The sequence below is a fragment of the Choloepus didactylus genome, chromosome 17, assembly GCF_015220235.1.
Source record: "Choloepus didactylus isolate mChoDid1 chromosome 17, mChoDid1.pri, whole genome shotgun sequence".
NCBI classification, from domain to species: Eukaryota; Metazoa; Chordata; class Mammalia; order Pilosa; family Megalonychidae; genus Choloepus; species Choloepus didactylus.
In genome coordinates this window covers 48,450,830-48,475,986 of record NC_051323.1, presented here as the reverse complement: position 1 = coordinate 48,475,986, position 25,157 = coordinate 48,450,830, and the positions used below count along the sequence as shown (strand labels likewise).

Below are 25,157 nucleotides of genomic sequence, written 5' to 3'. Positions count from 1 at the left end.
TATAAAGAACCCTTACAACTCAACAATTAAAAGATGAATAACCCAATTTAAAAATTGACAAAGGACTTGAACAGACATTTCTCCTAAGAAGCCATATAAATGGCCAACATGCACATGAAAAGATGCTCAACATCACTAGTCATTAGGGAAATGCTAATAAAAAGGACAATGAAATACAATTTTACAACTGCTAGAATGGCTGGAATTAAAACTAGAGATAACAAGAAGTGTTGAAGAGGATGTTGAGAAACTGGTTGGGGTCATGCAGGACACCAGAAGGAAAGATAGAAGATAAAGACTGGGACTGAATAACTTAGTGAAACCTAGAGTGGACAATGATTGTGATTAAATGTACAAATATAAGAATGTTTTTACATAAGGGAGAACAAATGAATGTCAACTGCAATGTGGCAAAAATAGGATGGTATTGGGAAAAAATGCAATCAATGCAAACTAGAGTCTCTAGTTAACAGTAACATTATAATGTGCTCCCATTAATTGTAATAAAGGCAATATACCAAAGCTAAATGTCTATAGGAGAGGTATTTAAGGGAAGGATGTGGAATTCTTGGCAGTGGTATTGTTGTCTGACCTTTTTTTTTTTTTTTTTTTTTTTTTTAACTTTTTTTTTATTTTTTTTTTTTTTTTTTTTGTCTTTTTCCTTTTTCCTTTTTTTCTCCTCTTCTTGTTTCTTTACAGAAGAAATGGAAATGTCCTCATATAGATTGTGGTGGTGAATGCATAACTATGTGATTATACTGGGAACCACTGATTGTTTACTTACGAGGGAATGTATAGTGTGTGAATAAAACCGTTTAAAAAAAATCACGCCTCAGCACTTGTGAATCTGCATCTTAACAAGATCCTCATTAAAGGTTGAAAAGTCCTAATCTTCAAGACCCCCTATGGTCTGGCCCTTTTTCCTCTGTAGCCTCCCCTTGCTCTGTGTCCCTGCCTCACTGGCTTTCATCAGTCCCTCTGACGTCCTAGGCGCCTTGTCACCGCAGGACCTTTTACTTTGGCTCCAACAACCTGGGGTGCCCTTCCCACCATCTCCTTGCTTTCTCCTGGTTATTTCCTTCAGACACCAACTCAAATGTCATTTTCTCATTTCCTGACACTAGGACAGGTCCCCTTATTATTCACTTGCTTAGCAGCCTGTGATTTTCTCTCAGTGCACTTAATGCAATTTGTAATTTTGCATTTATTTGTGCAAATGTTTAATGAATGTACACCTCTCCCCCTAGACTGTAACTCCACAAAGACAGAAACCGTATCTGTTTTGTTAATTTTTGTATTCCTCAGAACCTAGCTCAATGCCTAGAATATTGTTAAGTTTTTGGTAAATTGTATCCCTTTACCTCCTTCATTCATTCATTCAAAAAATATTTATTGTGTATCTATCACATGTCAGGCACTGTGCCATGTGCTGGGCAAATATTAAAGAACAAAGCCAGACACTATTTCTACTCTCATGGCACTTACAGTTCAGTGGGGGGAATAGACAATCAAATAATCACAATGAAACATAATATTACAACTGAGGTAAATACTATCAAACAAAGGTACATAGTGCTATGAACATTCATGAAGGTTGGTCTTCAATTTTCCAACTGCTGCTATATAATATAAAAATATAAAATTCAATGTGTGTTTTTGTTTTCATTCATAGCTTTATTGACATATAATTCACATACCATACAACTCACTATCTAAACTATACAATTCAACGGCTTTAGTAAGTTCACAGACTGTGTGTGCAACCATCATCACAATCAATTTTATAATGTTTTGATTACTCCAGAAAGAAACTGTTTCCCTTAGTCATCAACCCTCCTCCCTGCCCCCCAGTCATAGGCAACCACTAATCTACTTTCTGTTTCTACAGATCTGCCTATTCTGGACATTTCATATAAATGGATTTATATAATATGTGGTCCTTTGTATCTGGCTTCTTTCCCTTACCATAATATTTCCCAGGTTTATCCATTTTGTAGTTTGTATCAGTGCTTCATTTCTTTTTATAGCCAAATAATATTCCATTGTACCATGTATTTTTCTTAGCACAGCCAGAAATAGGATGCTATTCCACTGAATTCTCCACAGCCAAACAAATTCAGTTTGTCATGTTTCTAGAAAAAGTTGACAGTATGTAAATGTTGGCTGAGCCTTCCAAGGGTGGCAGCAGTGTTTAGAAAGCTTCTTTTCAGAATGACTGTATTCACTCAGTTCTCTTGGTCTATTTAGCATTTCTGACTCAAAAACGGAAGTGATTCTATTTTGGCATTCTTTCTCTCTTTCTGCTGCATAAACTCTACTGATTTGCTGTGTTAAATTATGCAAGTTACTTAAACTCTGTTTATTTAACTCCTGTGTACTCTGTAAAATGAGTCCAGTAACAGCCTGCTTCTTTGCCAAAGCTGTTTGGAGAGACAAATTTTCATATGATATGCATCATCAGCTCCCACAGAAGGCAAAAGGAATTTGATGTGTGGGGGTAGTCTGGGATCCAGTCCAAAATTAGTGTTCATCTGGAAGAAATATGGAAGCCTGATACTTATGACTCTTTTAATCATATTCACTTAATGTCTTCCCTCTAAGGAACTTTGCAAACTTTTATCTCCTTTGCGCTTTTTCTATATAAGGTTAGGTAAACTTAAAAAAACAAATGTAATGGCAAAAGCCTTCCAATACCCTCTATTGGTCAGATGCAAACCAAAGAGAGTAATTTGTCTGGCCTGGCTTTGTGACCTGGGATGGATTGCCCAAAACACTCAGCATTCTCACCTTTTTTTTTTTTTTTTTTTCCCTGCTGAGACTGGTTTCTCCAGACCCCAATTTGAGATGTAAAATCCAATGAAATTAAATGTATCACTCATCTATTTATGCAACGTTCTGTGCTGTGTGCTGAGGAGGATTCAAAAGCAAAACTAATCTCTTGTTTTCAAAGTGCTTACAGTCTAATGGGTAGAGAAGGAGCAGTGGTAGTAAGGCAGAATGAGCTAAATACCAAAGAGGAGCAAAAATCTAAATGCTAAGGGAGCAGAAAAGAGAGAAGTAATTACTTCTAGGTGGGGCGGCAGGCATGGTCACATGGGGAAGATTATTTTGAGTTGGGTTTTAGAGGATTGCTAGAACTTTTAAAAGAGGGGGTGGAAAAAAGTGGGTAAATGTGTCAAAAGGAGTTCCCTGGAGTAGGAGAGTACACAGCAACCGAATCAGGTGTGCGAAGAGCATTAGTGAAAAATAAACCTGAAAAAGCAGGATGGAGGCCTTGATTAATAGACGAGGGAATCTGTTCCTTGATCATTTAAGCAAAAGGAAGACAGTGACGGTCTTTGGCAGGGTGTCCATCAGAACTGTGCTTAAGGACCATTAACCTGGCGAGCGGGGAAACAGCAGAGACTACAGGCTGGGAAACCAAACGGGCAGGTGGGCCAGCAGTCCAGGTCCGAATCGAGGCAGAGGGAATGGAAAGGAGGTGACAGTTACAAGAGGCTCTTAGGTCCAGGTGTGCGGGCGAGGACCGGCGAAGGGTGGAAACTCTCGGCAGAACTCTCTCCTGGGGTAGGGACTGGGAGGAGCCAACGCTGTAACCGCACCCCCCGGTGACGACAGGTGGCCAGCTGCGGCCTCCGATTGGCTATTCCGGCAGCCAGTCCTGGAAGGAGGCGTGTCCTGGCCCCGCCCCTCGGGGGCTCTGTGTGCGTGGGGCGAGGGCTTGGAGCCCCGGGAGCCCGGGACCAGGCGCGGGCCGGACGCGCGGGGGCCTGCGGCAGAGGTAGGCAGGTAGGGACGGCGGGGAGCCGGGACCCCCCGCCAGCGCCAACACTGCCTGGGGAGTCCCTCCCCTCGAGAGCGCGGGGTCCGGGCGGCCAAAGCGCGGGGACGGTGGGCAGCGGGCCGAGCTAGCGGGAGGCGGCCAGGCGGACTGAGCGGGCTGGCGCGGGGCTGGACCCTCCGCCTCCCGCCGCAGCCCCCGGACTCGACATCGCCCCCGGGTCTGGGGTCTCGTCTCCAAGTGTCGGCCGGGGGTCGTGGCCGGCGGCTCCTCGCCCCCGGTGTCTGGTCTCTTTTTGTCCGAAAACACCGGGCGCGGGTGGTCGTCGGGGGTCGTCCCCTCGTCGAGTGACCCCCTATGCCAAGGGTCGGCCTCGGCTTCTTGGAAGCCGCGTTGTGATGTGAGGAGCGAAACTTCTCGAAACTTCAAAGAACTATTTTCTGCATCTCGAGTTGCCGGAATGTCAAAGTGCCCTAAGGTGACCTGCCATAAAACTACAATGTCCCTGAAGTTACTAGATCACTCTTAAAAAGATGAAACATGTTAGCCATAGACTCTGCTACGCGAAACGCTGTGCGAAGAGAAGTTGAACCATTTGCGTTGTTAAAGGTCTAGTGCTGCACTACCTGCAATTCTGTGCTTTCTTTGTGAAGGTGCCAGTCGCAAGCCTCGACCGCACGGCGGTGTGTGTCCCCAAGGAGCTGCGGGGCGAGGAGCACGGCTGTTTCCGGGCAGTGCCACCCAAGGGCAGGCTCTGCCGAAGTGGGACTAGGTGGTGGGAGGTTTCTTAAACAAGGCATGCCTCAGTTTAGTCAAGAAAAACATCTTTTCTGCTTTAGGAAAAAAAAAAAAAAATACATGGTTACCTTTGCCAAGTTAAGTTGTCCCTTAAAAGAGGAGAGAACTAAAGAATATGAGTGGCTCTTCTGAGTTTCATCAGTGTCAGCCTAAGTAGATGAATTCTTTCTCTTTTTTTCTTTCCTTTTTGGGATTTGGAAGAGAAACAGGAAGTCAGGGATTCAGAGAAAAGAGCATTCACTTCACAATTGGAAACAGTTTATTTTGTGTCAGTAAATATTTCCACAAGTCATTGGGAGTATTTGGAAAACCGAGACTCTTTCCTGTGCTCTGCAGTGAAGGTAGATTACTTTCACGAATTCAAAATCTAGAAACGATATTTATTTAGCAATAGATTATCATTCCAGAAGCTATATAGGTAAATTGTATAAAATCTGTGGTAATGGAAAAGGATGGTGGGTGTTGTTCAAAATTAGAATCCTTAACTATCCAAGACGGTGCACTAATAGAACTGTTAATTAATACTTGTTAACTAATTGAAATTGCAGAACTAAATGAGGAAATCTAATGTCTAGACCTCTGTGTGGATCAGCCAACCAAGCTGTAGTTTTTTTTTTTTTTTTTTAATCATCATTTTATTGAGATATATTCACATACCACGCAGTCATACAAAACAAATTGTACTTTCGATTGTTTACAGTACCATTACATAGTTGTACATTCATCACCCAAATCAATCCCTGACACCTTCATTAGCACACACACAAAAATAACAAGAATAATAATTAGAGTGAAAAAGAGCAATTGAAGTAAAAAAGAACACTAGGTACCTTTGTCTGTTTGTTTGCTTCCCCTACTTTTCTACACATCCATCCATAAACTAGACAAAGTGGAGTTTGGTCCTTATGGCATTCCCAATCCCACTGTCACCCCTCATAAGCTACATTTTTATACAACTGTCTTCGAGATTCATGGGTTCTGGGTTGTAGTTTAATAGTTTCAGGTATCCACCACCAGCTACCCCAATTCTTTCGAACCTAAAAAAGGTTGTCTAAAGTGTGCGTAAGAGTGCCCACCAGAGTGATCTCTCGGCTCGTTTTGGAATCTCTCTGCCACTGAAGCTTATTTCATTTCCTTTCACATCCCCCTTTTGGTCAAGAAGATGTTCTCCATCCCACGATGCCGGGTCTACATTCCTCCCCGGGAGTCATATTCCACGTTGCCAGGGAGATTCACTTCCCTGGGTGTCTGATCCCACGTAGTGGGGAGGGCAGTGATTTCACCTTTCAAGTTGGCTTAGCCAGAGAGAGAGGGCCACATCTGAGCAACAAAGAGGCATTCAGGAGGAGACTCTTAGGCACAAATACAGGGAGGCCTAGCCTCTCCTTTGCAGCAACCGTCTTCCCAAGGGTAAAACTTATGGTAGAGGGCTCAACCCATCAAACCACCAGTCCCCTATGTCTGTGGTCATGTTAGCAACCATGGAGGTGGGGTAGGCGAATACCCCTGCATTCTCCACAGGCTCCTCAAGGGGGCACTACATCTTTTTTTTTTTTTTTTTCCTTGTTTGTCTTTTTTCTTTTTTTTTTTTTAACTTTCCCTTCTTTTTTCAAATCAACTGTATAAAAAAAAAAGTTAAAAAGAAAACAAACATACAATAAAAAAACATTTCAAAGAGACCATAGCAAGGGAGTAAGAAAAAGACAACTAACCTAAGATAACTGCTTAACTTCCAACATGTTCCTACTTTACCCGAAGAAAGTTACATAATATAGCAACATTTCAGTGAACTTGTTCCTACTACATCCATCAGAAATTAACAGACCATAGTCATTTCTGGGCATCCCCAGAACGTTAAATAGCTTATCTGTTCTTCTTGGATTATTGTTCCCCCTTCCTTAATTGCTCTCTACTGCTAGTTCCCCTACATTCTACATTATAAACCATTTGTTTTACATTTTTCAAAGTTCACATTAGTGGTAGCATATAATATTTCTCTTTTTGTGCCTGGCTTATTTCGCTCAGCATTATGTCTTCAAGGTTCATCCATGTTGTCATATGTTTCACCAGATCGTTCCTTCTTACTGCCGCGTAGTATTCCATCGTGTGTATATACCACATTTTATTTATCCACTCATCTGTTGAAGGACATTTGGGTTGTTTCCATCTCTTGGCAATTGTGAATAATGCTGCTATGAACATTGGCGTGCAGATATCTGTTCGTGTCACTGCTTTCCGATCTTCCGGGTATATACCGAGAAGTGCAATCGCTGGATCGAATGGTAGCTCTATATCTAGTTTTCTAAGGAACTGCCAGACTGACTTCCAGAGTGGCTGAACCATTATACAGTCCCACCAACAATGAATAAGAGTTCCAATTTCTCCACATCCCCTCCAGCATTTGTAGTTTCCTGTTTGTTTAATGGCAGCCATTCTAACCGGTGTTAGATGGTATCTCATTGTGGTCTTAATTTGCATCTCTCTAATAGCTAGTGAAGCTGAACATTTTTTCATGTGTTTCTTGGCCATTTGTATTTCCTCTTCAGAGAACTGTCTTTTCATATCTTTTGCCCATTTTATAATTGGGCTGTCTGTACTATTGTCATTGAGTTGTAGGATTTCTTTGTATATGCAAGATATCAGTCTTTTGTCAGATACATGGTTTCCAAAAATTTTTTCCCATTGAGTTGGCTGCCCCTTACCTTTTTGAGAAATTCCTTTGAGGTGCAGAAACTTCTAAGCTTGAGGAGTTCCCATTTATCTATTTTCTCTTTTGTTGCTTGTGCTTTGGGTGTAAAGTCTAGGAAGTGGCCTCCTAATACAAGGTCTTGAAGATGTTTTCCTACATTATCTTCTAGGAGTTTTATGGTACTTTCTTTTATATTGAGATCTTTGGTCCATTTTGAGTTAATTTTTGTGTAGGGGGTGAGGTAGGGGTCCTCTTTCATTCTTTTGGATATGGATATCCAACTCTCCCAGCCCCATTTGTTGAAAAGACCATTATGGCTCAGTTCGGTGACTTTAGGGGCCTTATCAAAGATCAGTCGGCCATAGATCTGAGGGTCTATCTCTGAATTCTCAATTCGATTCCATTGATCTATATGTCTATCTTTGTGCCAGTACCATGCTGTTTTGGCAACTGTGGCTTTATAATAAGCTTCAAAGTCAGGGAGTGTAAGTCCTCCCACTTCGTTTTTCTTTTTAGAGTGTCTTTAGCAATTCGAGGCATCTTCCCTTTCCAGATAAATTTGATAACTAGCTTTTCCAAGTCTGCAAAGTAGGTTGTTGGAATTTTGATTGGGATTGCATTGAATCTGTAGATGAGTTTGGGTAGAATTGACATCTTAATGACATTTAGCCTTCCTATCCATGAACATGGAATATTTTTCCATCTTTTAAGGTCCCCTTCTATTTCTTTTAGTAGAGTTATGTAGTTTTCTTTGTATAGGTCTTTTACATCTTTGGTTAAGTTTATTCCTAGGTACTTGATTTTTTTAGTTGCTATTGAAAATGGTATCTTTTTCTTGAGTGTCTCTTCAGTTTGTTCATTTCTAGCATATAGAAACATTACTGACTTATGTGCATTAATCTTGTATCCCGCTACTTTGCTAAATTTGTTTATTAGCTCTAGTAGGTGTATCGTTGATTTCTCAGGGTTTTCTAGATATAAGATCATATCATCTGCAAACAATGACAGTTTTACTTCTTCTTTTCCAATTTCGATGCCTTTTATTTCTTTGTCTTGCCGGATTGCCCTGGCTAGCACTTCCAGCACAATGTTGAATAACAGTGGTGACAGCGGGCATCCTTGTCTTGTTCCTGATCTTAGAGGGAAGGCTTTCAGTCTCTCACCATTGAGTACTATGCTGGCTGTGGGTTTTTCATATATGCTCTTTATCATGTTGAGGAAGTTTCCTTCAATTCCTACCTTTTGAAGTGTTTTTATCAAAAAGGGATGTTGGATTTTGTCAAATGCTTTTTCAGCATCTATTGAGATGATCAATTGATTTTTCCCTTTCGAGTTTTTAATGTGTTGTAATACATTGATTGTTTTTCTTATGTTGAACCATCCTTGCATGCCTGGAATGAACCCCACTTGGTCATGGTGTATGATTTTTTTAATGTGTCTTTGGATTCGATTTGCAAGTATTTTGTTGAGGATTTTTGCATCTATATTCATTAGGGAGATTGGCCGGTAGTTTTCCTTTTTTGTGGCATCTTTGCCTGGTTTTGGTATTAGATTGATGTTAGCTTCATAAAATGAGTTAGGTAGTGTTCCATTTTCTTCAATGTTTTGAAAGAGTTTGAGTAAGATTGGTGTCAGTTCTTTCTGGAAAGTTTGGTAGAATTCCCCTGTGAAGCCATCTGGCCCTGGGCATTTATTTGTGGGAAGATTTTTGATGACTGATTGGATCTCTTTGCTTGTGATGGGTTGGTTGAGGTCTTCTATTTCTTCTCTGGTCAGTCTAGGTTGTTCATATGTTTCCAGGAAATTGTCCATTTCTTCTACATTATCCAGTTTGTTGCCATACAGTTGTTCATAGTATCCTCTTATAATTTTTTTAATTTCTTCAGGATCTGCAGTTATGTCACCTTTTTCATTCATTATTTTGTTTATATGGGTCTTCTCTCTTTTTGATTTTGTCAGTCTAGCTAGGGGCTTGTCAATCTTGTTGATCTTCTCAAAGAACCAACTTTTGGTGATATTTATCCTTTCTATTGTTTTTTTGTTCTCTATGTCATTTATTTCTGCTTTAATCCTTGTTATTTCTTTTCTTGTACTTGGTTTAGGATTGGTTTGCTGTTCATTTTCTAGCTTCTTCAGTTGATCCATTAGTTCTTTGATTTTGGCTCTTTCTTCCTTTTTAATATATGCGTTTAGTGCTATAAATTTCCCCCTTAGCACTGCTTTTGCTGCATCCCATAGGTTTTGGTATGTTGTGTTCTCATTTTCATTCGTCTGTATATATTTAGCAATTTCTCTTGCTATTTCTTCTTTAACCCACTGATTGTTTAGGAGTGTGTTGTTTAACCTCCAGGTATTTGTGAATTTTCTAAGTCTCTGATGGTTATTGACTTCTAATTGTATTCCATTGTGGTCAGAGAATGTGCTTTGAATAATTTCAATCTTTTTAAATTTATTGAGGCTTGTTTTATGTCCCAGCATATGATCTATTCTGGAGAAAGTTCCGTGAGCACTAGAAAAGTATGTGTATCCTGGTGATTTGGGATGTAATGTCCTGTAGATGTCTGTTAAATCTAATTCATTTATCAGATTGTTTAGGTTTTCAATTTCCTTATTGGTCTTCTGTCTGGTTGATCTATCTATAGGAGAGAGTGATGTGTTGAAGTCTCCCACAATTATTGTGGAAACATCAATTGCTTCCTTTAGTTTTGCCAATGTTTCTCTCATGTATTTTGTGGCACCTTGATTGGGTGCATAGACATTTACGATTGTTATTTCTTCTTGCTGAATTGCCCCTTTTATTAGTATGTAGTGGCCTTCTTTGTCTCTCAAAACATCCCTGCATTTGAAGTCTATTTTATCTGAGATTAATATTGCTACACCTGCTTTCTTTTGGCTGTAGCTTGCATGAAATATTTTTTTCCATCCTTTCACTTTCAGTTTCTTTGTGTCCCTGTGTCTAAGATGAGTCTCTTGTATGCAACATATTGATGGTTCATTTTTTTTGATCCATTCTGCGAATCTATATCTTTTAATTGGGGAGTTTAATCCATTTACATTCAACGTTAAAACCGTGAAGGCATTTCTTGAATTGGCCATTTTATCCTTTGGATTATGTTTGCCATATTTTTCCCTCTCTCTATTAATATCCTTTATTGTACCCATACCGAATCTCTTTAGTACTGAACCTTTCTCCAAGTCTCTCTGTCCTGTCTTTGTTTCTCTGTCTGTAGGGCTCCCTTTAGTATCTCCAGTAGGGCAGGTCTCTTGTTAGCAAATTCTCTCAGCATTTCTTTGTCTGTGAAAAATTTAAGCTCTCCCTCAAATTTGAAGGAGAGCTTTGCTGGATAAAGTATTCTTGGCTGGAAATTCCTCTCACTCAGAATTTTAAATATATCGTGCCACTGCCTTCTCGCCTCCATGGTGGCTGCTGAGTAGTCACTACTTAGTCTTATGCTGTTTCCTTTGTATGTGGTGAATTGCTTTTCTCTTGCTGCTTTCAGAACTTGCTCCTTCTCTTCTATGTTTGACAGTGTGATCAGTATATGTCTCGGAGTGGGTTTTTTTGGATTTATTCTATTTGGAGTTCGCTGAGCATTTATGATTTGTGTATTTATGTTGTTTAGAAGATTTGGGAAGTTTTCCCCAACAATTTCTTTGAATACTCTTCCTAGACCTTTACCCTTTTCTTCCCCTTCTGGGACACCAATGAGTCTTCTATTCGGACGTTTCATATTATCTATCATATCCCTGAGGTCCATTTCGAGTTTTTCAATTTTTTTCCCCATTCTTTCTTTTATGCTTTCATTTTCCATTCTGTCATCTTCCAGGTCACTGATTCGTTGTTCAACTTCCTCTAGTCTTGTACTATGAGTGTCTAGAATCTTTTTAATTTGGTCAACAGTTTCTTTAATTTCCATAAGATCATCCATTTTTTTATTTAGTCTTGCAATGTCTTCTTTATGCTCTTCTAGGGTCTTCTTGATTTCCTTCATATCCCGTACTATGGTCTCATTGTTCATCTTTAGTTCTTTGAGTAGCTGCTCTAGGTGTGTCTCTTCTGGTCTTTTGATTTGGGTGCTTGGGCTTGGGTTATCCATATCGTCTGGTTTTTTCATATGCTTTATAATTTTCTGTTGTTTTTGGCCTCGTGGCATTTGCTGAACTTGATAGGGTTCTTTTAGGGTTTGTAGACCAGTTGAAGTCCTTATCTCTAATTTATCAGATCTACAGCTTCGTGGAGTACACTTTCTCTAACTAACCAGCAGGTGGCGTCCACGAGCCACCTGTTCTCCACAAGCCAGATCTCCCCTGCTTAGCCTTTTTGGTGAGTGGGGGAGTGAGTCTTGTGGGGCCCAATTGGTGTACCAAGCTTGCGTGTGTAGTTGGTGTTGCCTGCCCTGTATGTGGGGCGTGTTTCTGGGCAGTCGGGGAGGGGGGGTGGCCCTAACAATCAAATCTCCCTGATGATCCTAGAGTTTTAAAGCTACTGCAATAGTCTAATCCTTCAGTTCAGTCCTGCCACAGTTTGTCTCTGCCACTGACCCACAAGTCTTTGGTATTGGCGTATTGCTCCTGAGACTTGCAAGTGGGCCCCTCTTCCAGGCTGTGCACCCCGGGTCCTCTGTTGAGGGATGACTGTGCTATGTCACAGGTGAGTGCCGTCCCCCCAGGGCAGTTCTGGGCTGCTGGGCTGTGTTGGGAGGCTCCCAGTCTGCTCAAATGATGGCTGAATGGGGCTCTGTTAATTCACACTGCTCCCCCTTCCCAGCTCTGGGACATTCAGCTGAGGTTGCAGGGAAGGCTAATGTCCACGCCCAATTTTGTGGTGTGTGCCTGTTATTTGAAGCACTTCCGTCACACTGGGTTGTCTGGGGCAGCTCTGGGCTATGGGGCTGGCGATGGGCAGGAGTGTTTCCTGTCCACCAGGATGGTGGCTGTGAGCGGACACCCCCCTTTTGTTGGGAAGTTGTGTTGTTTAGTGAATTTTCTCAGCCACTGGATTATTGCCTTTTGTCTCAGAGCTCTCTTAGTTCTGCTCTTGACTTGACATGCCCAAATTTCAATTCTTTGAAGCTTTCTGTATTGAGCTTCTTAGAGTAATTGTTTTAGAAAAAGCAAAAAGGATTTAAAAAAAAAAAAAAAAAAAAAAAAAAAAACCGGCCCTCCTCAGAGATCTAATGGGTTATTGAAATGCTAATAGACAAAGCAACCAGGGCCATTAAGGAAAGGTACACAGGGCAGAGAGATCAGCCTTGCTTCGGGATTTGCATATGCGCCTCAAGGCCTGATCTCCGCCCTTCCCCTTTCTGTGTTCACCAGAACTCCAAAAATCCTCTGCTTTTATTTTGGAGTTTTTCGTGTTGTTTTTTTTCTATGCCTGTCTCCTCTCTGCTGGGCTGGCTGCTCTCAGAGTCTCTGGTGTCTGGTCTCAGTCTATCTATGGTTGGAGTTTGAATCAGTAGAATGAGTTTCCGATAAGAGCAGCCACTGCAATTCTCTCTTCTCCTTCCTGGAGCTGACAGCCCCTCCTCCCCCGGGACTGAGCCTGGCAGGGAGGGGCGCGGGTCCCCTGGCCGCAAAAACTTACAGATTTCGCTGATCTCAGCAGTTCCACGTTTTCATGAGTGTTGTATGAAGTATGCCCAAAGACAGATTGCTCTGTGGTGTCCAGTCCACGCAGTTCCTGGCTTTTTACCTACTTTCCTGGAGGAGTAACTAAAACATACAGCTCACCAGTCTGCCATCTTGCCCCTCCCAAGCTGTAGTTTTGAGTTTTTAAAAAGTTGTTATGATTTGCTCTCTAACTACTTGTTAAATCGTACTTTGAATGTTTTCACTTTTCAGTATGTTATATTTCACAATAAAAAAGTAAAACAAAAAGTTGTTATGACCCATTCAATAGGGAATGTAGATGTTAAATGCCAATTAAGTAATATTTCTAAGGTTTTGCTATTTCACTATAAAATGTATAATTAGCATAACTAAAGGAATTATTAGGTATGTTTAACTTAGTATTTATTTATTGTCTGATTTTCATAGGGAAGTATTCTTGGTATTTTTGTAGGAATGATACTTTTCATATTTGAGGTTGAAAAATACAGTTAATTCTAAATTATTGGAGTTAATGATGGAATTCTTGTCAGGGACAACCACAAACAATGGATCATTAAATTTGTAAATGTGGACCTATTAAGCCGCTGTTTAAACTGTTATTTTTACTTAGTCATTTGTTAATATATGCTTTTTATTGATATATAATTCATAAACCATAAAATTTACCCTTTTGAAGTAGATTTGAGAATATTTACAGAATTGTGCAGCTATCACCACTATCTAATTCCAGAACATTTTCATCACTCTGAAAAGAAACCCCATGTCCGTCAGCAACCACTCCCTGTTGCCCCTTCCCTGTGGCCCCTTGCTCTAATCTACTTTCTGTCTTTGGATTTGCCTATTCTGGATATTTCATATAAATGGGATCATACAATATGCAGACTTTTGTGACTGGCTTCTTACACTTAGCATAATGTTTCAATGCTTATCCATGTAGTATGTATCCATACTTCATTCCTTTTTATTGTTGAATAATATTCCATTGTAAATATACCACATTTCGCTTATCTTTTCATCAGTTTGGGTAGTTTCCATTTTTTGGCTATCATGAATAATGTCTCTGTGAACGTTCATGTACAAGTTTTTGGGTGGACATATGTTTTTTTTAATAATTAAATTCGGTTTTATTGAGATATATTCACATATCATACAGTCATCCTTGGTATACATTCAGCTGTTCATAATACCATCAAATAGTTGTGCATTCATCACCCCAGTCTATTTTTGAACATTTTCCTTACACCAGAAAGAATAAGAATGAAAAGTAAAAGTCAAAAAGAACACCCAAATCACCCCCCCATCCCACCCTATTTTTCCTTTTGTTTTTGCCCCCATTTTTCTACTTATCTATCCATACACTGGATAAAGGGAGTATGATCCATGGGGTTTTCACAATCACACTGTCACTCCTTGTAAGCTATGTTGTTATACAGTCGTCTTAAACAGTCAAGGCGACTGAGTCAGATTTTGATAGTTTCGGGTATTTGCTTCGAGCTATGCCGATACATTAAAGCCTAAAAAGAGTTATCTATATAGTACGTTAAGAATGTCAGCAGAGTGACCTCTTGACTCCATTTGAAATCTCTCAGCCAGTGATACTTTATTTCGTTTCATTTCATATCCCCCTTTCGGTCAAGAAGATGTTCTCAATCCCACGATGTTGGGTGGAGATTCATCCCCGGGAGTCATATCCTGCGTTGCCAGGGAGATTTACACCCCTGAGAGTCAGATCCCATGTAGGGGGGAGGGCAGTGAGATCACCTACCAAGTTGGGTTAGCTAGAGCGAGGGGGGGGCCACATCTGAGCAACAAAGAGGTACTCAGGGGGAGACTCTTAGGCACAATTATAAGCAGGTTTAGCCCCTCCTTTGCAGTGATGAGCTACATAAGGGCAAGCCCCAATGGACATATGTTTTGATTTCTCTTGGGTACTTGGGTATATAAGTAGGAGTGGAATTGCTGAGTCATATGGTAACCCTATGTTTAACTTTTTGAGGAACTGCCAAACTATTTTCCAAAGTGGCTGCACTGTTTTACATTCATTCCCACCAGCAGTTTCTCCACATTCTGTCTGGCACTTGTTATCTCTGTTTTTTATTCTAGCCATCCTAGTGGATATGAAGTGATATCTCAATTGTGTTTTTTATTTCATTTTCCCTAATGGCTCATAATGTTGGGCATGTTTTCGTGTTCATATTTGCCATTTGTATATCTTCTTTGGAGAAATGGCTATTCAGAATCCTTATCCATTTTTAAATCAGGATGTCTTTTTATTGTTGAGTTGTAATTGTCTTTTATATATTCAGGATACAAGTCCCCTATAAGATATATAATTTGCAAATATTTTCTCCCACTTCATGGGTTGTTTTTTCACTTTCTTAATTGTGTCCTTTGAAGTCAAAGTCTAATTTATCTTTTTTTTCCCTTGATTACTTGTGCTTTAGATGTCGTATCTAAGAAACCATTGCCTAATCCAAGGGCATAAAGATTTATGTCTATGTTTTCTTCTAAACATTTTAGAGCATTTAGATCTTTGATCCATTTTGAGTTAATTTTTGTAAATGGTATGAGGTAAGATCCAAAAATCATTCTTTTGCATATGGATGTCCAGTTGTTCCAGTGCTGTTTATTGTAAAGACTTTTCTTTCCCCATTGAATGTTCTTGTCATCCTTGTGAAAATCAAGTGACTACAAATGCAAGGGTTTATTTCTGGTCTCTCAATTTTATTTTGTTGTTCTATATGTCTGTCCTTGTGTTAGTTCTACAGACTTGATTACTATTGGTTTTAGTAAGTTTTGAAATTGGGAAGTGTGCATCTTCCAACTGTCCAAGATTGTTTTGGCTACTTTCGAGTCCCTTACATTTCCATATGAAATTTAGGATCACTTTGTCAATTTCTGCAAAAATAGGCAGCTGGAGATTCAATAAGGGTTACATTGACTTTTTATGAATTCAGGAGTATTGCCATCTAAAAATATTAAGTCTTCCAATACATGAACATGGTTTATTTAGGTTTTCTTTAATTTCTTGCATTGATGATTTATAGTTTTCAGTGTACAAGTCTTGCACTCCTTTGCTGAATTTATTCCTAAGTATTTTATTCTTTTCAATGCTATTGTAGATGGAATTTTCTTAATTTCATTTTCAGATTCTTCCTGATTTTTCTTTATTAATCTGGTTTTCTGCAAACTTTCTGAACCCATTTATTAGCGCTAATAGTTTTGTATGTGTGTGTGTGAGTGTAAATTTTCTAGGTTGTTATCATGTCAATTGCTTTGCAGTCTGGATGCTTTTTATTTCATTTTCTGGTCTATTTGCTGCATATGCTGGCTAGAACCGCCAGCATAATGTTGAGTAGAGCAGTGATAGTGTACCGACAACTTTGTCTTGTTCCTGACCTTAGGGAGAAAGCTTTCCTTCTTTTATAATTTAGATGATGTTAGCTGTGGGTTTTTCATAGATGCCCTTTATCAGGTTCAGAGAGTTCCCTTCTATTCCTAGTTTGCTTCATGTTTTTTTTAAATCATGGAAAGATGTTGGATTGTAGTCAGATGCTTTTTTCTGTATCTATTGAAATGATCTTGTAGTTTTTGTTCTTTATTTTACTAATGTACATTATATTGGTTGACTTTCATTTGTTGCAAAAATATCCTCTTTATGGTAATTATTTTTAAAACTGTAGAAATGTACAGTAGACTATTAAAACATTATTTTAAATGTAGAGTAAAAAAATAAACCAACATGAAATAGACTCTTCTTGTTGCTTAAGATAGAATATTATATCCCTTTGTTCCTGTGTGATGGTGTGAATGGTTTAAGATTTAAGGATGTCCTTTCAGGACCACTTTTATTTGTTAATGTTTTAGCCATATTTCTTTTCCTGTCCACTGTAATGCTGGTGAGAGGAGACATGAAGTAGAAGTAAATTTGAGTGTCTGTGACTGACTGCATTATCTTCTATCTACTAGATTATCTATTAGAAATTACATTATCTTCTCCTAAATCATTAATAGTAAATGCTAACATAGGTAATGAAAAATATAATTAACAAGGCTAATGTGTTTAGAAGAAAACTCAGAAAACAATGGGGTGAAGCTTCTTTAAAAACAAAGAAATGAAAAGAGAATGGTTTCCAAACATTGCAATGATCATTTTCTTTTACATTATGGCTGGTATTTAGAAGCTTAAAGATGGTTAGGGTGCCTTTGTGGATCACTTCTGCTTTTATTTATTTCTAAATTATAGAGTGATAATGTTAGTATTAATGTGAAAACTGGTTTATGCGCAAAACGATATTTATGCTAGGAAAAGAATCTTTTAGTGGGTTTTTAACAATACAAATAGTTTTTTTAAATTTGGTATAGGTTTAAGGAGGGGTTTATGTTACATGAAATATTGGGGGGAAAAACTTGGTTAATATGTGAGTGACGTGTATTTTTATACAATAAAAGGATAGAATAATACACTTCAGCTGCATTGCTATCCTGGGGCTCTGATATCCGAGGTGGGTTCCTCCAAGACTCATGATTAGCTGCTCCAGGAAGTAAATTCCTAATGCAAATTTTACCAGTTCATAGCAAGGGCAAATCAGTAATACATTATCAAGCCATTTATTTAAAAATTTAAAACTTTAAATTTATTAAAATGGCCTGATAAAATGTTAGCAAACATTTACAGCTACTTCTATGAATCTCAGCACCATAAACAATCATGCTTCCAAAATCAAGTAATAGTTTTTTGCACCTTAGAACTGCAAAGCCAGTTCCTCTGCCTCCTGTCTTCTCCCTTACACTGCTTCTTTCTGGGATCAGTCTCCTCCCAAAGGACAGTTAATATATCAGATTCACTTAATGTTGGTGATTCCAAATTTCATATTTATGTGTTTTCTCTTCTTGCATCAAATAAAAATTAAGCTAACTTGTCCAGGGCCATAATACCTTACCCAGTTAAATATGCTGGCTTGAAAGACAGCCTGGACCTGGACAAATTTAGGGTGTTGTTAAGTAATAATTGTAATACAAAACTAAATCATAATTGTAGCACTGATATGAAATTTCTGTAGGTTTTCTATCATGCTACAGTTGAATCAAGCTGTAATACTTCTTTAAGTTTAAGACTGTGGTATAATTACGAGTTGATAGATTTTTAAAAATCTGTTGGGAAGAGCTAAAATATTAACAGTACTTTATGTTTTTGCAGTGCTATTATACTGTCCAAAGTGTTGTTAAAAACAATGACGTTAATTTGTTCCTCACAAACATACCCACAAGGAAGAATAGTTTATAACTATCAGCATCCCTCTTTTTCTAGACTGGAGAAACTGAGAGAAAAGTTAAGTGACAGTGAGTGGTACAGTAGACCTCCAACTCTGCCTGCCTGCCCCCCACTAAATTCTTTTTGTGGGCTGTAACCAGTTCTGGAATTTGTCTTAGAATTCAAAATTTGTATCTGGATATCAGCAGATGATGACTAGAATGTGTACATTGAATGAGTCAAGGAATTATCCTGAATTCTAATTGATGTTATGACATTTGCATGCTTTATTTTCTAGAATAAATATGGCAGAGCTTTCTGAGCCAGAAGGACCAGTAGATTGGAAAGAACGATGCATAGCTCTTGAGTCCCAGCTCATGAAATTTAGAGTCCAAGCAAGCAAGATAAGAGAACTCTTAGCAGAGAAGGTAAGCTTTTCTCGCTCACCTTTGTTATTAAATGTCAGTTATTTGGGGCCTGTTTCATTTATATTAAATAATCTCAGTACTTTGGGGGTTAAGCATTTTTAAAATAATGAGTATACTTTAACTTTTGCCAGGCGTTTGAAGCTATATTTGGCATATTCTTTTGCCATTGTTAGAGTGGATTGGACATTAAGGCAAAAAAATCTCTTTGCAAAAGCTAATGGAATATATGAGAATTGTGTGTGTATATGTGTGTGCGTGTGTGTGCATTTGATGATGTGTACTTCATTTATTACAGAGAGAAGAGCTATAATTTATCTGATTTTATTAGAGAAGTATGACAGCATTTTGATCTTCTAAATGTTTAGGAAAATCATGTTAAAGTGATAATAGAAGAACATTCCCTATTGGTAGTGAAACGTGTTTATACTGTATTTGAAAGAAAGCATCTATTTAGAAATTTGCATTGACTGACTATATCTTACTAAACTATCAACTGGGCCAGAATTTAGTTTGATATAATTTTATCTACTCTTAATAGTTCTAATCATGTCACGAAAATTTAATGTATGTCTCAGGAAATTTTTTTTTCAATTATAAATATGTGTATAAAACCAAGAGATCCACCCATTCATTCATTCAACAAATATTCATTGAGGCTGATTTTGTACCAGCGACTGTTCTTAATGCTACAGTCACATCTGTGAACAAAACAACTCAAGTTCCTATTTACAGAAATTTTGACTCTAAACCTGTGTTGTCCAGTACAGTAGCTAGCAGCCACATGTGGCTATTGAGCACTTGAAATGGGGCTAATTCTAATTGAGATGTGTGATAAATGTAAAATACACACTGGATTCCAAAGATTTAGTATGAAAGAAAGAATCTAAAATATCTCAATAATAATTTTTATATTGCTTATATGTTGAAATGGTAATATTTTGGATATTGGGTTAAATAGAAAATATTGACATTAATTTCACCTATTTTACTTTCTAAATGTGGGTAATATGGCATTATTTTTCTGTTGGACAGTGCTTTTCTAGATGGATGGTTGAATGATATTAATGGTCATTCAAAACTGATCAGAAGAACTCACAGGTGGTTTCTTAAACTCTATTCTGTATAATTCTTTAGGCAGGGAAACTAGTATAAGCATCCAATTTCCAAAAAGGTCTTAAATTTTCCTTCCATCACTAGCCAAGGATCTTTTTCTAAGCAAAATCCAGTGAAGCATCATTCAGTTTAAACCTTCTTATATATCATCTTAAATATTTGTGCTTTAACATCTCTTAGGTGGAGAGACTAACCTTATCATACTCACTTTGAGTCAATAATAAGCTTTGTGAAATAAATCGCCAATATCAGTTTGCTTTATTTACTGCTATTAGAATGAAAATTACTAATTTTGAAAACAGATCCCAATTTGAATATCTCCAGGTTGGAGAAGCTATCCTAATTCCGAGTTAGTGGTTCATCCTTAGTCATTTGTTCCTCTCTCTCTAAATATCATTTCCCAGATTGAGCTTTTATTTTTCTGCTATTTTCCATGACCCCAATGGCAACCCTGTGGCAACCGATGATATCCTTGTTGCTAAACCTCATGGATACTTTTGAGTTGTTGCCTTAGCCTCTCAGCAGCTGACACTGTCGACCACACTCTCCTTCTCAAAATTTCCTTGGTTCCCTTAGCTCCTATTCTCTTCTGTTTTTTTTTTCCAGATAAATAAAAGTTGTGCTTAGTTGAATTCCAATAAATCGACCTTTAAATTCTAAGTTTTAAGGCAGCATTTGTTTTGTTCTTTTGAGGTCATGTTGCAACACATTTCTTTATGAGTGTCCATTTTTTAAACTATAAAAGTACCTTTTTCTTTATAACTAAAATTGTATATAGCTTTTTGGTTATTAGTCTATATGTTTTTAGATTTTATTTTATTTTTTTGTTAGTGAATGAGTAGTGAGAGGAATGTCATTTCAAAATTGCTGTTTTAGTTGTGGTTTCTTTTCTTTCTTCCTTTTTTTTTTTTTTGTCTTCTGTATTTTGTATCCATGACTTAAATCCTTTGACAGATCTAAGAGATGGAATTATTCAGATTTGTTTTATACATTGGAAAGTGTACTAGATAAGAATGCCAAGTTACTCACGGTTTCCCAGTAAACATATTCAACACCAAAATGGAAATAAGGCTTTTCACGATCTTTTCTGCTGAATTCCATTATGCAATAGTTTTCTCTGGGTTTAAAAAATTATCTTTGGTACCCACCCATTTTTAATAAAAATACCTAACATGTATTGAGTTATTATATGAAATAATCAACTTTATTGTTTCCATTTTACAGATTGGTAAGTGATACTTACTATGTGCCAGACACTTTTTCTAAGTGTTTTATATATATTAACTCTTAATCCTCGCAACAACCCTTTAAGGTTAGGTACTAATATTATCTGCATTTACACAGGAGGAAACTTAGGCACAGAGAAGTTATTTTATTTGCTGAGTTTGCACAAAAATATAAGCCAAGATTTGAATTCAGGTATTCTCTTTTTAGAGACTGAGTGCTTGGCCGTCAACCTATATGGCTGCTCCAATCTAGTTTTACTGCCACATTCCTTGTTTCTCTGATACACCTACCCACTCATATGCAACCATGCAACATATAATTCCATCTCTGTTTGGGGGCAGGTATCATATGTATTAGGATGTGTGCTATGTATGTAGTACAAACAATTTACATAACATTAAATATTTTTCAAAGCAAACCCTATAGCATTTCTTCTTAGTTCCAACTCACGTCAAATGCTGCATTCCAGAGACCAGTCTGGTCCCATCTACAACCTTTGGTTTTAAGTTCGAACCAGTCTGCCACAGAACTTCTCCCCAGTATTTCTCCAGACTTTTCCCCCAAATGGCTGCAGGCCCATAGCTGAGGATTCTTGAGAAATACTAATTTGATCCTCCAGCTCTTTGCCAGGAATTCTGGCCAACTTACCTTTTTTACAACAGTTCTGGTTCTTGGTTCTGTTCTATTGGCACTGGCTGTAAGCAGCTAATTCTTGGTACCAACTTACAGTTTCTAAGCCTTTACTACAAACATTAGCTTGTTTAAATCTCACAGCAACTCTGTGAAGTAACTATTATTATCTCCAATTCAAAGATGTTGACATTAAGGCTAAGATTATTTGAATATTATGCCCAGTGTCATACAGCTAACAAACAGCAAAGCTGATATTAAACCCTAGGTCTTTTAAACTTTTTTATGATACAGTTAATAAAGTGCCAGGTACATAGAAGTAACATTATTATTATCACCATCACCACCCATCATCATCGTCATTGGTTTCCTAGGCTGCTGAAAGCAAATACCATTAAATAGATTGGCTTAAACAATGGGAAATCTGTTCACTCATGGTTAGAGTCCAGGAAAATGTCCAAGCTAAGGCATCATCAGGGTGAAGCTTTCTTCCTGAAGGCTGGCCACTGGCAATCCTTGGCTCTTCTGTCACATGGCAAGGCACATGGCAGCACCTGCTGGTTTCTCCTTTCTCTTCCAGGTTTTGTTGATTTCAGCTTCTTGCTTCCATGACATACATATTCTCTCTCTCTCTCTGTATTCATTCCATTTATGAAGGACTCCAGTAATATGACTTGACTCATCCTCAAGGAGGTAGGTCACACTCCAACTGAAGCAGCCACGTCAAAAGGTCCTACTTATAATGGGTTCATACCACAGGAATGGACAATCTCCAAGAAAATGCCTTTCTGGGGTACACACAGTTCCAAACCACCACAGCATACAAGGAGATGACTTAAAGAAATGTAATTATAGATTATAGGAGACATCTTTCTGAATTGTTTTAGGAAAAATGTGTGAGAGGATATCAGAGTGTTTTTATAATTAAAGATAGATTTCAATCATATATACCTTATAATTTTTGGAGATGGAGTAGGAGAATGCGTGGGATAAAAAAAAACTGTTTCTCACCTTTTTTTTTTTTTAACATTGCAAATTCCAAGTAACTTAGAATATCGAAGCTTATGAAGAAAAAGGCCTTACTGAAGTCTTGGGCAAATGCTTCTGTAAGTGGGAGGGGTCTTTAGAGGAATTTAAGGATTGGTATTGGAAATTTCTCTAGTATGCCAAATATAAACTCTTCAGAGAATCTGAGATTTAAGTAGTTTTCCTACTTTACAATATTACTATTAAGTTTTCTGAGTCAGGGAGAGAAAGGGAAAGTTTCTCTTTAACTTGAAGTGAAATGCTATTTACTATAGGTTAGATTTTCAGTGTAGAGGAAAGGACGAAGAATATGAAGAATTTTCCCTTTTGGCATCATCACAGCCCACATAACCTAATGCTGCCCTTACCTGATGCAATGTTGTCATCTGGGATTTCCTGCCATATTGTCTTCCTTTTGTGAGTATGATTTCCCTAAGGCAGTGTAGGATTCTCTCATAACAAGGAAGAGTCGTTGGACAGCATAGCATATGCTTTCACACAACAATCCAGTTCAACACCACGATTACCCTATTTAAATTATTTATCCCTTTAATTACTTTCTATTGCCTCACCTAATATTTCAAAATGCCTAATGGAAATTATACATATACTAACAGTGAGATTTTGCAGACTAATTTAAATGTCATTTTTTTGGCTATTGGTTGAAGATATTTATTACAAGTAAATAAATTTAAAATTTTTGATGGTAGTTTTTCATGGGGTCTATGGAGAAAAATCAGAAAGAGAGGTACTTGGTGGGGAGTTACAGTGCGTTTCAGTTGAGTGTGAAGGTCCTAAAGTATTCTACCTAAATTAACCAATGTATTAAGCAAGTTTATTTGTATCAAGTGCTTGGAACAATAGCATGATCATGGAGTATTGTGTTTGGTGGTGCTAAGATCCAAGTTTGGCAGGAGATTTCATTCTATATTTGCTGCTCTGCTCACGCTGGTGAATAAGCAGTAGGTATCGGATATGCTGCTTCATTTTATTAGTGTATAAGTGGCCTGCAAATATAATACTTATTTTTGTCCAAAGGCTGATTTAGGACAGCAGATAATTGCAAATTAAACTCTCCCATCCAGAGGCTTTTCCTTTTCCCTTAAAATTCGGCTGTCCTATGACTGGCTTTGACTATTAGAATGTCCTGTATCGGTTCCCACTTACTCTTTCTCACTCTTCCCAGAATGACCTACACCAAGGCACTCCTACCTCATTTATGTTCTGGAAGAGTTTGTGTTGAATTTGTATTCTTTCTTCCTTAACTATTTAGTAGAATTCACTAATGAGGCCAACTAGTTCTGAAGTTCCCTTTTGTGGAAAGATTTTTAACTACAGGTGCAATTTCTTTTATACATATAGGGATATTAAGCAAAGTTATTTCTTCTTTAATGAGCTTTTGTGTTTTATATCTTTCAAAGAATACTTCTGTTTCTTCCAAATTGTCCAATTTATTGGCATAAAGTTCATAATATTCCCTTTTGATGGTTAAGTTCATGTGCCATCTTGGCTAGGTTATAGTGTCCAGTTGTTTTGTCAAGCAAGCACTGGCCTGATTAATTATGAGTCTATTTCATGTATTTAAATCATTAGTCAGTTGATTGCATCTATGACTGATTGCATCTACAATCAATAAAGGAGCTTGCCTTTAACAATGAGAGAAGTGTCATCCTATCAGTTGAAGGCCTTAAAGGGAGAACTGATGATTTCTGCAATCAGAAGGAAGAATTTCTTGCTGTACTTTCAGCCAGCCAGTTTCTCCTAGGGAATTCATCAAAACCTTCATCAGAGTTTCCAACTTGTGGCCTGCCCTATGGATTTCAAACTTGCTCATCTACATGGTCATATAAGCCAATTCCTGTAATAAATCTCATAATATTTACATACATACATATACTGTCAATTTTTTTTCTCTAGAGAACCCTGACTAGTACACTTGTTATCCCTTTAGTGTCTGTGGGATTTGTAGTGATGTTCTGGTTTTCATTTTTAATATTGAATATTTTTCTTTTCTTTCTTTTTTGATATATCAGTCTGATTAGAGATTTATCAGTTATATTGAAAAGAATCAGTTTTGGTTTCATTTATTTTCTCTATTTTTCTGTTTTTAATTTCATTGATTTCTTCTCTAATCTATTACTTCATTATTTCTGTTAGCTTTGGGTTTAATTTGCTCTTGTTTTTCTAGTTTCTTACAGTGAAAATATAGATTATTGATTTGAGAGCTTTATTCATTTCTATTTTAAGTATTCAATGCTGTAAATTTCTCTCTAAGCACTGCTTTAGCTGCATCCCTCAAATTTTGATATATTGTGTTCATTTCATTAAATTAAAAAATACTTAAAATTTCCCTTGATATTTCTTCTTTGATTTATAGACTGTTTAGAAATCTGTTGCTTAATTTCCAAATATTGGGGTGTTTTTCAGATTTTTTAAAAATTGATTTCTAGTTTAATTCTTGCAAGTTTTTCTTGACTGGAAGTTCAGTTTCTTTCTCTCTCCCTCTTTGTTCCCTTTGCCCACTTCACGGATCCCCATCCCTCTCTGTTCAGTCGTTCTTGTTAGCAATTTGGACTTACCTCCCCATACCTCCAGCCG

The 25,157-nt window shown here is 37.8% G+C and overlaps 1 protein-coding gene across 3 annotated transcripts in view; it reads left to right on the top strand.

Moving 5' to 3' along the window:
* Positions 1 to 3,715: 3,715 nt before the first annotated feature.
* Positions 3,716 to 25,157, top strand: part of PLEKHH2 (pleckstrin homology, MyTH4 and FERM domain containing H2) — a 156,681-nt gene continuing 135,239 nt past the window's right edge. Inside the window, exons 1-2 of one of the 3 annotated variants that reach the window (XM_037807077.1) lie at positions 3,716 to 3,789; positions 18,434 to 18,563. In XM_037807077.1, coding sequence (XP_037663005.1) covers positions 18,441 to 18,563 — 123 coding nt within the window. In that variant the 5' untranslated portion in view covers positions 3,716 to 3,789; positions 18,434 to 18,440. Of the gene's footprint in view, positions 3,790 to 4,890; positions 4,921 to 18,433; positions 18,564 to 25,157 lie in introns of those variants that run through there. The other 2 variants (XM_037807076.1, XM_037807078.1) reach the window with 2 other exon arrangements.